General features: G+C 43.8%; 1 protein-coding gene across 2 annotated transcripts in view; it reads right to left on the bottom strand.

The window, feature by feature from the left end:
* MTX3 (metaxin 3) overlaps positions 1–13,333 on the bottom strand; it is a 54,092-nt gene that overhangs the window by 28,790 nt on the left and 11,969 nt on the right. For both annotated transcript variants that reach the window (XM_040340560.1, XM_040340567.1), the window contains exon 3: positions 5,181–5,257. In XM_040340560.1, coding sequence (XP_040196494.1) covers positions 5,181–5,257 — 77 coding nt within the window. The remainder of the gene's footprint in view (positions 1–5,180; positions 5,258–13,333) is intronic.

Raw genomic sequence — 13,333 nt, 5'->3', positions numbered from 1 at the left:
GGTGCAGCGTATCTGAGATACGCTACGCCGCCGTAACTTACTTTTTTTGGTTTGAATCCTGGAAGAATTTGCGCCGTAAGTTACGGCGGTGTAGTGTATCTCTCGCGGCGTAACGGCGCCCAATTCAAATCGGTGAGTAGGGGGGCGTGTTTCATTTAAATGAAGCGCGTCCCCGCGCCGAACGAACTGCGCATGCGGCTGTCCCTAAATTTCCCGCCGTGCATTGCGCTAAATGACGTCGCAAGGACGTCATTGTTTTGACGTGGACGTAAATTACGTCCAGCCCGATTCACGGACGACTTACTAAAACGGAAAAAAAAAATTAAAATTTATACGCGGGAACGACGGCCATACTTAACTTTGAGTACGCCACCAAATAGCAGCTTTAACTATACGCCGAAAAAATCCGACTAGAGACGACGTAAAAGAATGCGACGGCCACTCGTACGTTCGTGGATCGTCGGAAATAGCTAATTTGCATACTCAACGCGGAAAACTACGGGAACGCCACCCAGCGGACGCCGAAGAATTGCATCTTAGATCCGAAGGCGTACGAAGACGTACGCCTGTCGGATCTAACCCAGATGCCGTTGGATCTTGTTTTGAGGATTCAAAACAAAGATACGACGCAGGAAATTTGAAAGTTCGCCGGCGTATCAGTAGATACACCGGCGTACTCGCTTTGTGGATCTGCCCCTTTAAGAATTGGAATGCTCGTGACAGCAACATTTTTGGTGTTTATTACAGATGTCAGCCACAGCTGAACATCCGTTTCCGTTTCATCACCAGCTACTTTGAAAAAATACCTGCCGCTTCCATCCAGCATGATTAGAATCGGACCACCAATGCTGGAGGGATCGGCTCCAAGAAACCGTCAGTCTAACAGCGCAGATCCAGCCTAAGGAGCAGATTGATTTCATTGTATTTCACGTCTAAATCCAGTTTAAAGTAAAATAAAAGCATTCCAAAGGAATACATGAAATAAAACCTTTTTTTATAAGACAACACGGGGCCAGATTCACATAGGTTAGCGGATCTTTAGATCCGCGTAACCCATGTGATTTAAGATCCGCCGCCGCAAGTTTTAGAGGCAAGTGGGTAATTCACAAAACATTTACCTCAAAACTTGCGGCGGTTTATCGTTAATCCTCCGGCGGAATTCAAATTCCGCGGCTAGGGGGAGTGTATTATTTAAATCAGGCGCGTCCCCGTGCCGATTTAACTGCGCATGCGCCGTCCGTGAATTTTCCCGGCTTGCATTGCTCCCAATGACGTCGCTAGGACGTCATTGGTTTCGGCGTGAGCGTACGTTTTGTGAATCGACGTACGCAAACGACGTAAAATTTCAAAATTCGACGCGGGAACGACGGCCATACTTAACATTGGCTGCGCCTCATAGAAGCAGGTGTAACTATATGCCGGGAAAACCCTTACATAAACGGCGTAAAGTGACTGCTTCGGGCCCGCGTACGTTCGTGAATTGGCGTATCTCGCTGATTTACATATTCTCGGCGTAAATCAGCGAGAACGCCCCCAGCGGCCATTTTAAAATTGCAGTTAGGATCCGACGGTGTAAGTCACTTACACCTGTTGGATCTTAGGCATATCTATGCGTAACTGATTCTATGAATCAGTCGCATAGACACGACGGCCGAACTCAGAGATACGACGGTGTATCAGGAGATACACCGTCATATCTCTTTGAGAATCTGGCCCATTATGTACAATGAAGTCACCAAAGAGGTGACACCGCGTGGAATGGCCGTTAAAGCTGAACTCCATTCAAACCACTAAACACACAGATGAAATACACATATAAAAGCGGTTTTAATTGCCAAGAGATTTGTATTTTTGTCCATCCAGTCCCGTGATTCACACGGCTTTGTCGCCACAACGCAGCCTTTTATAGCAGGGCAGGAGGAGACCTGATTTTTCTCTGCTGCAGTTCAATAGCACTTACAGGCCTTGTCTCCATGAGCTCAAGCCTCTGTCACTCTGCTCTCTCCTATCAGGCTCCTTGAGAACCACGGACATATAAGGCAGGGAGGTCAAAGATTTTGCATGTAGTCTAGTAGATATATCTGGATCACAAGACCGGTTAACCACTTAAGGACTGCCGCACGCCGATGTACGTAAGCAGAATGGCACGGCTGGGCACAAGGGCGTACAGGTACTTCCCCTTTAAGATCCCACCCGTGGGTCCTGGTCCTGAGCTACGTGATCGCCGCCGGTCCCGCGATCGGGTCACAGAGTGTGAAGAACAGGGAGAGGTAAGTGTAAGCAAACCTTTCCCCGTGCTTCCTAGTGAGAGTGTCACTGATCATCTGTTCCCCGTCATAGGGAACGACGATCAGTGACATGTCACGCCAGGCCACGCCCTCCTACAGTAAGAATCACACACTAGGGCACACTTAAGCCCTAAAGTGCCACCTAGTGGTTAACCCCTTCACTGCCAGTGTCATTTTCACAGTAATCGGTGGATTTTTATAGCACTGATCGCTGTAAAAATGACAATGGTCCCAAAAATGTGTCAAAAGTGTCCGATGTGTCCGCCATAATGTCGCAGTCACGATAAAAATCACTGATCGCCGCCATTACTAGTAAAAAATATATATTAATAAAACTATCCCCTATTTTGTAGACGCTATAACTTTTGCTCCAAAAATATGTAAAAGAATACGTATCGACCTAAATTGAGAAAAAATTTTTTTTTATATATTTTTGGGGGATATTTATTATAGCAAAAAGTACAAAATTTTGAATTTTTTTCAAAATTGTCGCTCCATTTTTGTTTATAGTGCAAAAAAAAAAAAAAAATCGCAGAGGTGATCAAATACCACCAAAGCTCTATTTGTGGGGAAAAAAGCACGCTAATTTTGTTTGGGAGCCACGTCACATGACCGCGCAATTGTCAGTTAAAGCGACGCAGTGCCGAATCGCAAAAAGTGGCCTGGTCCTTTGCCTACAAAATGGTCCAGGGCGTAAGTGGTTAAACAGATTTACAAATCTTTTAACAGCTAAAAATTGAATTTACTAACTTTAACGGTGCACATGAACACCCTAGGTTATTATTATCCTACTGAATTACTTAAAGTGGTTGTAAAAGCTCCACCTAATAATGCAATTAAGAGGAAAAGTCTGGACAGCCGCACTCCGAAAATGTTGCCTTTATTAATAAAACAGGATCACAAAGGACATGCAGCGGCAGACAGGATACCAGCTGACGCATTTCACACCAATACTTAGTGCTTAATCATAGAAGCTATGATTAAGCACTAAGTATTAGTGTGAAGCGCGTTGTGATCCTGTTTTATATGATCCTGTTTTATTAATAAAGGCAACATTTTCGGAGTGCAGCTGTCCAGAATTTTCCTCTTAACTACTTGCCGACCAGCCGCCGCAGTTATACGGCGGCAGGTCGGCACTGCTGTGCGAGATCACGTAGCTATACGTCATCTCGCTATGCAGCCAATAGGGGCGCGCGCGCGCCCCCCGCTCGCCCCTGATCCCGACGTGCGTGCCCGGTGGTCGCGATTACCGCCGGGCACCCGCGATCGCTCGTTACAGTGCGAGAATCGGGAGCTGTGTGTGTAAACACACAGCTCCCGGTCCTGTCAGGGGGAGAAATGACTGTTCGCTGTTCATACAATGTATGAACAGCGATCTGTCATTTCCCCAAGTCAGTCCCACCCCCCCTTCAGTTAGAACACACACAGGGAACATACTTAACCCCTTCCTCGCCCCCTAGTGTTAACCCTTTCCCTGCCAGTGGCATTTTCATAGCACTGATCGCTATAAAAATGCCAATGGTCTCAAAAATGTGTCAAAAGTGTCCCGAAGTGTCCGCCATAAGGTCGCAGTACCGATAAAAATCACTGCCATTACTAGTAAAAACATTTTTTTTTTTATAAAAATGCCATAAAACTATGCCCTATTTTGTAGACGCTATAACTTTTGCGCAAACCAATCAATAAATGCTTATTGCGATTTTTTTTTACGAAAATATGTAGTATCGGCCTAAACTGAGGAAAAAAAATGTTTTTTTTAGATATTTTTGGGGATATTTATTACAGCAAAAAATAAAAAATATTCATTTTTTTTTAAAAATTTACGCTCTTTTTTGGTTTATAGCGCAAAAAATAAAAACCGCAGAGGTGATCAAATACCACCAAAAGAAAGCTCTATTTGTGGGGAAAAAAGGACGCCAATTTTGTTTGGGAGCCATGTCGCAGGACCGCGCAATTGTCAGTTAAAGCAACGCAGTGACAAATCGCAAAAAAGTGGCCCGGTCATTGACCAGCAATATGGTCCGGGGCTGAAGTGGTTAATTGCATTGCTATATGCATTGCCAGCACCTGTGGCTTCAGATCCAGTAAAGAGGTTCATCATTCACATCTTCTGCCTGAGCGGTAACTCCCTTTCTCTAGCCCCACCTTATACTTACCCGAGTCCCCTCTCGATACAGCAATGTGCATAAGAGCCTCAGCTGTCCTGGGACTCCCTCTCCTTATTGGCTGAGACAGCAGTGGGAGCCACTGGCTCCCACTGCTGTCAATCACAGCCAATGAGAACAGCGATGGGGGTGACTATGTGTCTTCTGGATGCATAGAGCAGAGCTCAGGATCCAGCACGCACCAATGCCTCCATAGCAAGCAGCTTGTTATTGGGTGCTCTGGTCAAGGGGGAGGAGCCAGGAGTGCCGGCAGGGGACCTGAGAAGAGGAGGATCGGGGCTGCTCTGTGCAAAACCACTGCACAGAGCAGGTACGCATAACATGTTTTTTTTTTTTTAAAAGCAGAACCTTTAATACCACTTTAATTTTCCAGTTAAGTCAGAAGTCTGACTGGCATTCCTGAGAAGGTTTCCTGCATATGTTTCAATAACTGTTCCAGCTGCTCAAATATTTCAGCCAAGAGAAAGATTTATTAGGGCACATTAATCTTCTGCAAGCTTAGGCAGCATTAAATTATACAATTGCTTCCTTAAGATAACATCACTTCTGCCAATGAGCCTGAAAATTAGACCGTTATACGCAAATACATACGATAACTGGATAATCCAAAAGAATGGAAAAAGCACTGAAATGATTCTAAAGAGAAGGCGTTGGACACATTTCCTGACTCCAAGACATTCAGCTACACCACATGACAATAGGATGAGCAAGGTGCAAGGAATCCCACCTGTTTCCTAAGAAAATTCAAAATGTTGGCTGCTTGTGTAGTAACTTCATCTTTGGATATTAAGATTGGCCCAAAACCTGTGAAATGGAAATAGCACAAGTGAGTCTTTGGCTTCTGACAGATAACAATGATGTTCAAGAAGAAAAAGGTACATTCTGTACATCCACAGGAGCCTAGATTAACCCAGCAGAGGTTTGGAAGGCGTTACTCTGCCAATGCAGAGAACATGGTGTACTGTAGACTGTTGTGATCAATTCTATCCACCTAACCCCAATAGTAGAGCTGCACGATTCTGGCCAAAATGAGAATCAGGATTTTTTTTTTTGCTTAGAATAAAGATCATGGTTCTCTCACGATTCTCACGGCGTAAAATCTTTTACATTTATACAAAAGAAATTGGGCTAACTTTACTGGTTAGGTTTTTTTTTTTAATTCATTAAAGTCATTTTTTCCCAAAAAATTTCATTTGAAAGACCGCTGCGCAAATACAGTGCGACATAAAATATTGAAACAACCGCCATTTTATTCTCTAGGGTCTCTACTAAAATTATATATATATATATATATATATATATATATATATATATATATATATATATATATATATATATATATATATATATATATATATATATATACACACACACATACACACACACACACACACACACACACACACACACACACACATATATACACACACATACACACACACACACACACAATGGCCCGGATTCAAGAAGCAATTGCGCCTGTGTAACCATAGGTTACACAGCGCAATTGCTTACTTGCTCCGGCGTTACGAATGCTCCTGATTCAGGAACATCGTAATGCCGACTGCAGCCTAAAATCTGTGTGGCATAAGGCTCTTATGCCACGCATATCTTAGGCTGCATTCTTGCGATGGCCGCTAGGGGGCGCTCCCATTGTGCTCAGTGCATAGTATGCAAATTGCATACTAACACCGATTCACAATGTTGCGCGAGCCCTGCGTACGCAATTTACGTCGTTTCCGTACGGCGTGTTTAGCGTAAGGCTGCCCCTTCTAATAGCGGGGGCAGCCAATGCTAAAGTATACCCGTCGTTCCCGCGTCGCGACGTTCGAATTTTACGTAATTTGCGTAAGTGATTCGTGAATGGCGCTGGATGCCATTCACGTTCACTTTGAAGCAAATGACGTCCTTGCGACATCATTTGCCGCAATGCACGTCTGGAAAGTTTCCCGACGGAGCATGCGCTCTACGCTCGGTGCGGGAGCGCGCCTAATTTAAATGAATCCCGCCCCATACGGGATCATTTACATTAGGCGCCCTTAAACAGGGCAAGTTTACACAGCGCACACGCAATTTACGGAGCTACTGCTCCGTGAATCGCGGGTAGCGCAGGAAATTTGCGGGGGCACAGGGCAAAAACGCTGCCCTGCGCCTCCGTAACTAAGGGGCAAATCTACCTGAATCCGGGCCAATATATATATATAATGTTGAGGGGTTCTAAGTAATTTTCTAGCAAAAAAAAAAAAAAAATATTATAACTTGATAAGAGCTGTCAGAAAAAGGTTTGGTGTTTAAAGGGGCTGTAAAAGGTAAAAAAAAAATCCCTAAATAGCTTCCTTTACCTTAGTGCAGTCCTCCTTCACTTATCTCATCCTTCCATTTTGCTTTTAAATGTCCTTATTTCTTCTGAGAAATGCTCACTTCCTGTTCTTGTGTCTGTAACTACACACAGTAATACGAGGCTTTCTCCCTGGTGTGGAGAAAGTCTCTTGAGGGGGCGAGCAGGAGAGTCAGGACACCCACTAACACACAGATCCTTTCTCTATCTGCAAAATAGAGAGTGTCCTGACTTGCCTGCTCGCCCCCTCCCCCCTCAAGGGGCTTTCTCCACACCAGGGAGAAAGCCTCACATTACTGTGTGTAGTTACAGACACAAGAACAGGAAGTGAGGATTTCTCAGAAGAATAAGGACATTTAAAAGCAAAATCGAAGGATGAGGTAAGTGAAAGAGGACTACACTAAGGTAAAGGAAGATTTTTATTTTTTTTTACCTTTACAACCCCTTTAAGTGGTTAAACATTCTTAATTTACATACAGAAGTCTATTCCTTTGATGTAAAAGTCAAATTGATACAATGTTTAGACTTAACATTCCACTGATAGAATGTTTTCAATGGAGGGCATCCTTTTTAAACCAGGGTGCCTTGAGGTTTTTACAAGGGGTGCCTTGGAAAAATGCCTAATAATTGCCCATAAATTGTATATAAGCCAGCATGTGGATGAAGGTTGCCTTTTTAGTTACACCAAGGCCCCTTTCACACTGGGGCGGGAGGCGCGGTGGCGGTATAGCAGCGCTAAAAATAGTGGTGCTATACCGTCGGAATTGCCGCAGGATTCGGCCGCTAGCGGTGCGGTATTAACCCCCAGCTAGCGGCCGATAAAGGGTTAATACCGCCCGCAATGTGCCTCTGCAGAGGCGCATTGCGGGAGGTATTACCGCGGTTTACCATTGTTTTAAATGGGAAGGAGCGGTGAAGGAGCGGTATACATACCGCTCCTCTCACCGCTCCAAAGATGCTGCTTGCAGGAGATTTTTTTCTCTCCTGCCAGCGCATCGCCTCAGTGTGAAAGCCCTCGGGCTTTCACATTGAGAAGGCTGGGCAGGAGATTTTCAGGCGATATTTAGGCGCAGGATTTCATTGTGAACCATTACAACCTTCTATCTGTCAGCGTCATAATGACCAACGGCATCATCAGTTGATAAGGTCAGTCCCCTGCATAGCATCCTCGTTTGACCCTCTCCATCAGCGTTGGGGTCACATTAGCTGAGTGATGGAAAAAAATTGACGAAGACACAAAGTCTTGCAAATTATGCAGTGTCATTTCACAGGAGGAAATTCAGAGCGGATTTCAATTCTGAAAAAATCAATGGGCATCTCTCTGAACTTGCATGGTCTCTGAGGGGATGTACTGCAGAGATAAATGGCATAAATGACATACACTTTAACAAATATTGTAGCATGAGCATCAACTAAACAGCCAGTAGCATTGTCAAAAAGATCCGCAACAGCAGCCTACACATTTCTCCAATGATAGATTTTAAGTTACCTACGTTTAAAAGCCTAGACACTTTATAAATAACACTGGGCCTTCATTTAGCGAATATTTCAGAAACTAATCAGACTCAAAGCTTTTATTCTCTGACTTTATCCCACACAAATCTGAATCCCAATTGTTGCCGTTAGGACCAGTCTGTCTTTTCTATTAGCAGCAGGCATGGGCGTCCGCTCCATAGGGCAAGGGGGGGCAATTGACCCCCCCTGGAAAATCGAGAAGGTGTTGAAGAGTCTCGCGGCCGCGGGCTGTCTGAGCGGTCCCGATGTCACACAGACACAGGGAGCAGAGTGAAGCCGCCTCCCCCTCCAGTGTTTATGTGTACACAGGGGGAGGGAACCTGCTGTGACTCGGCCGTGCTGATGGCTGATCTGAGGTAGTGAATGGGATGGGGGAGGGGAGGTCTGTCTGCGCTGAAGGGGGGGGTTTGTGCTGAATGGGGGTCCATCTGTTCTGAATGGAGGGGTCTGTGCTGAAGGGGGGGTCTGTACATTCTCTAGGCTATATTTATATGGGCATGGAGTGAAGCCGAATTATCTCAAGAGCTATTTCACACTGCCAACTAACTGGCCGCGTTATCGGTAAAACGCTGCTAAAAAGTGCCACTTTACCAACATCTTAGCTGCACTATTAGGCCGCTAGCAGAGCGCTTTTAACCCCTGCTAGTGTTTTAAGAAAGGGTTAAATGTGTATCACCGCTGCGGAAGCGCCCCCCCCCCCCCTAAAAAAAAAAATCAGCGAACACCCATGGCAGCAGGGTAAGCATTTGAACTAAAGTAGGCCTCAACAAACTAGGAGCCAGCTGGAATTTGTTTTGGTCATTTCTACTTGACTCCCTAGAGTAGCCCAACCTTGTAGGCCTCATGTGAGATCAGAAAACCACTTTACTGGCATATACTCATACAACTGGCCGAATAAAAGAACTCTTTATGCAAGAAATATCAGAGAAATGCAAACAGAGGAAAGATAATTAAGTGAAACTGCACTAGAATACTCAAGTGTTTAATCAGGGCATATGGTACACAGTCTAGATAATGCAAATGGCATTTGCTTCAAAATCCAAAACTGGATGTTCTTTGTTTGAGCACCAGACCCCCCCTTGTATCTCAAAGAGTTTACAAAATCCTCCCAAAGCCCCTATCACCTAAGAAAACCACTGCTGAGCGTTCTTGCCTGAACAAGTAATGTCTATGGGACTATGCATAGGGATTTGGTATTATCTCACTGTATAATCACTCTAATGTTAACCAGAACATCAATAAGCATGGGACATGTTTCTCCAATAAGTCACTTCCTCAGAACAAGATTCCAGGGTTCACACTGATCCATGTGTTTTTCATTATTGTATATAAACTATTTCTTTGTCACATTATCAGAAGTAGCCAATCGGGAAACGCTGCTTAGAGATTGTTCAGTACTGATGGGAGGTATAAATCTTCAACATCTGTCCCTGGAAACATGAAGGCCAATTAGCTAATGTGGTCAAAAATCTGCTAAAGCAACCCAAGCTCTCATGCATGGCAGAAAAAGCAGCCAGTTGATTTAAAACATTGGCCTCCAAATTGCAGCCAGTGGGCCAGATGCAGCCCCTTGTTTGCCCTTAACCAGCCCCTGGGGCACTATTCCTGCCACTGACACCCACTGTGAAAATACTCTTTTTATTTTTTTGTTCTCCAGCCACTTGTTCCTTTTCTATATCCACCCTTTCTCATTTTCCCCATCGTTTTACTATTCACACTCTTAAAGTTGTAAAGGAAAACGTTTTTTCACCTTAATGCATTCTATGCATTAAGGTGAAAAAACTTCAGAGTATACCGCCCCCCCCCCCCCCCCCCGTTATACTTACCTGACCCCTTGAAAGTCCCACGCTCGGTCCCGATATCCTCTTTGCCGCTCAGCCTGGCCGCTGATTGGCTAGAGCGGATGGATTGAAAGCAGCACAGCCATTGGCTGTCCCTGCTGTCAATCACATTCAGTGATGCGGCGCACCGAGGGGCGGGGCCGAGTAATACAGTGAGCGGCTATGGCCGCTCGCTGTGTCACGGGAGTGCGCCTGCAAGGACTACACACAATGCAAGCTCTCTCGCATGAATGTGTGTAGTTCTTGCGGGGAGGACCAGAGACAGTCGCCGAGGGAACCCAAAAGACGTGGATCGGGGCCACTCTGTGCAAAACGAACTGCACAGTGGAGGCAAGTATAACATGTTTGTTATTTTTAAAAAATAAAAAACATGTTGTTTACAACCCCTTTAAACTCAGGTAGTGATCCTCTCACCTGTTTTGCTATTACAGTAAAACCTTGGTTTGAGAGTGTTTTGCAAGACAAGCAAAAAATGTTAATACAATTTGACTTAATATACAAGCGATGTCTTGATATACAAGTAGCGTCACGTCACATAAAACAAAAGGGTGTTATCCCACAGAGGGATCAAGAACGGTACCTCTGGGGACAACAAAAGGGGCATCTATGGCAAAGACGGACGATGTTATTAGTATAAAAATTGTTTAATTGATAAATAGAAACAGTGTACAAAATATAAATAGGCTGGGATATCAAAAGGACATAAATACCAACAGAGCTAATAAGCTCTGTTTACTAACCTACCAGAAAGGCCAGTCAGTGCTACACCAAAGAACCTAGTTTGTAGAGGTGTGACACAGATACCACATATACGCACAAACAATAGACAAACATAAAAACAACAATGAAGGCGATCCGGACGCCTAGTGGAGCATTTCTGCTGAGGATTCTGGCCTATATCGACCATATGTGTTACCAAAGGATTTAAATGTTGGGAATGATCAGCAGAAATGGCCCTGCAAGGAGGAACTGAATAAACCAGGTAATGGCTGCACCGTGTAATAAGGGGGCTAGCAAAGAAATATGATAATATGTTACAAAAGGTCCTGTCATTAAAAAAAGACCAAAAATTGGTCAAAAAAGGGACATCCACTGAAGGTGACAGTTCCTTGTAAGTATGACAACCTGGAAGCAAAAAGGAAAAACAGAAAAAAAGAAAAAAAGAGAGCCAATGCAATCCCTTTATTATTTCCTGTGGTTTCCAACAAGGGGAAAAAGGAGGAGAAAACTTTGAGTGAGGTACTTTAAATCATTCCTGTAATTATATGCTAAATAGCATCAAGGTGATTTTTCAGAAGCAGGACATGTAGGGCCCCCCGAGTTCCTATTAAGAGTGCAATGTAAGCGAAGAGGAACGATCTTACCCGCTGCTGGATAAATGAATTTGGTCCCTTTTTTGACCAATTTTTGGTCTTTTTTTAATGACAGGACCTTTTGTAACATATTATCATATTTCTTTGCTAGCCCCCTTATTACACGGTGCAGCCATTACCTGGTTTATTCAGTTCCTCCTTGCAGGGCCATTTCTGCTGATCATTCCCAACATTTAAATCCTTTGGTAACACATATGGTCGATATAGGCCAGAATCCTCAGCAGAAATGCTCCACTAGGCGTCCGGATCGCCTTCATTGTTGTTTTTATGTTTGTCTATTGTTTGTGCGTATATGTGGTATCTGTGTCACACCTCTACAAACTAGGTTCTTTGGTGTAGCACTGACTGGCCTTTCTGGTAGGTTAGTAAACAGAGCTTATTAGCTCTGTTGGTATTTATGTCCTTTTGATATCCCAGCCTATTTATATTTTGTACACTGTTTCTATTTATCAATTAAACAATTTTTATACTAATAACATTGTCCGTCTTTGCCATAGTAGCCCCTTTTGTTGTCCCCAGAGGTACCGTTCTTGATCCCTCTGTGGGATAACACCCTTTTGTTTTATATGCATTGTATTGGCTACGGCAGTGACTCCTTAAACTGTGGAAGTGACTAACTGTGAACATATGGGATATCATTAGAGGTAGTGGGTGGGCACATGCTCAAATCTTTTGTTTTATATAGCGTCACGTCACAACTGAGTATAAAAGAGAAGAGAGGCGCCTTCAAGTGTAGCAATATCGTTACATTTAACAAAAGGTACAACATTTAGCAACATATTGCTACACTTAGAGGCGCCTCTCTTCTCTTTTATACTCTGTAGCTCCTGCTGGATTTTGCTTATAATCCCCTTGTGGATGGACATTTTATGGTTACACAACTTATCACATTGCTATAATCTTTTTATATGGACTATAAACTGAAAGACTTATTAATAAATGGTTGCGGAACGAATCATCTGAGTTTCTATCATTTCTTATGGGGAAATTTGCTTTGATATACAAGTGCTTTGGATTACAAGCATGTTTCTGGAATAAATTATGCTCGCAAACCAAGGTTTTACTGTATATGCTGTGAGGGATTAGCTCGTGGGGATCACCTTTTCTGAAATCACAGTCTGTAAGCAGGCACTTTCTTTTAAGTCTGGCGGATGCCAGATTTTATTTATAAACGGTTTGCAGATTAAAATAAACAAAACAGTAAATTAAATCCTTGCCGTCCGGCGCTAAACTAAACAAACAGGATCTCCTCTCTATACAGTGTGGGGCTAGTCCCTGACACCCACAAAACATGTAGTAAAGCAAACCTTTTAGTCCAGCACTCAGCGCTCCCCTCACTCAGGTCCCTTCCTGAGTTTCAAGCCAGAGCCCTGTTGTGCTCTCTTCCTGGACATTTAAAGTCCAGCTGATTGTGGACTCCAGTGGACCCAAACATCCGGACCGGAATCCTAGCCAGGCCCAGAGGCTGTAAAACCCGGAATGGATTCCGGTTCAGTCTCTCATAATGGAACGTATGCGAGGTGAAATGTACCTATGATCATGTATCGCACCTCGCATAGCGTCACAATGCTTTATATTGCCTTTATTGAATGGAAGCAGTCTCCGGTTTTCATTTGGATCCATACTATTGCAGACGGTCTGCCAAACCTAGATATGTTTTGGATTTCATACTGCTATGTTGTACTGAATGCCTACCTATTGATTGTCTATGGTTTCCCTCTGTCCAATAGTGAATTTCTATTTTTATATTGTTATATCTAAATTTTGGATGCCACCTTCTTGATAAAGAATTAGTGAAAAAAATATTCCACCC

The sequence above is a fragment of the Rana temporaria genome, chromosome 1 (assembly GCF_905171775.1).
Source record: "Rana temporaria chromosome 1, aRanTem1.1, whole genome shotgun sequence".
Taxonomy (NCBI): domain Eukaryota; kingdom Metazoa; phylum Chordata; class Amphibia; order Anura; family Ranidae; genus Rana; species Rana temporaria.
Note: the sequence above shows the minus strand (reverse complement) of the source record. Positions and strands in the feature narration are given on the sequence as shown.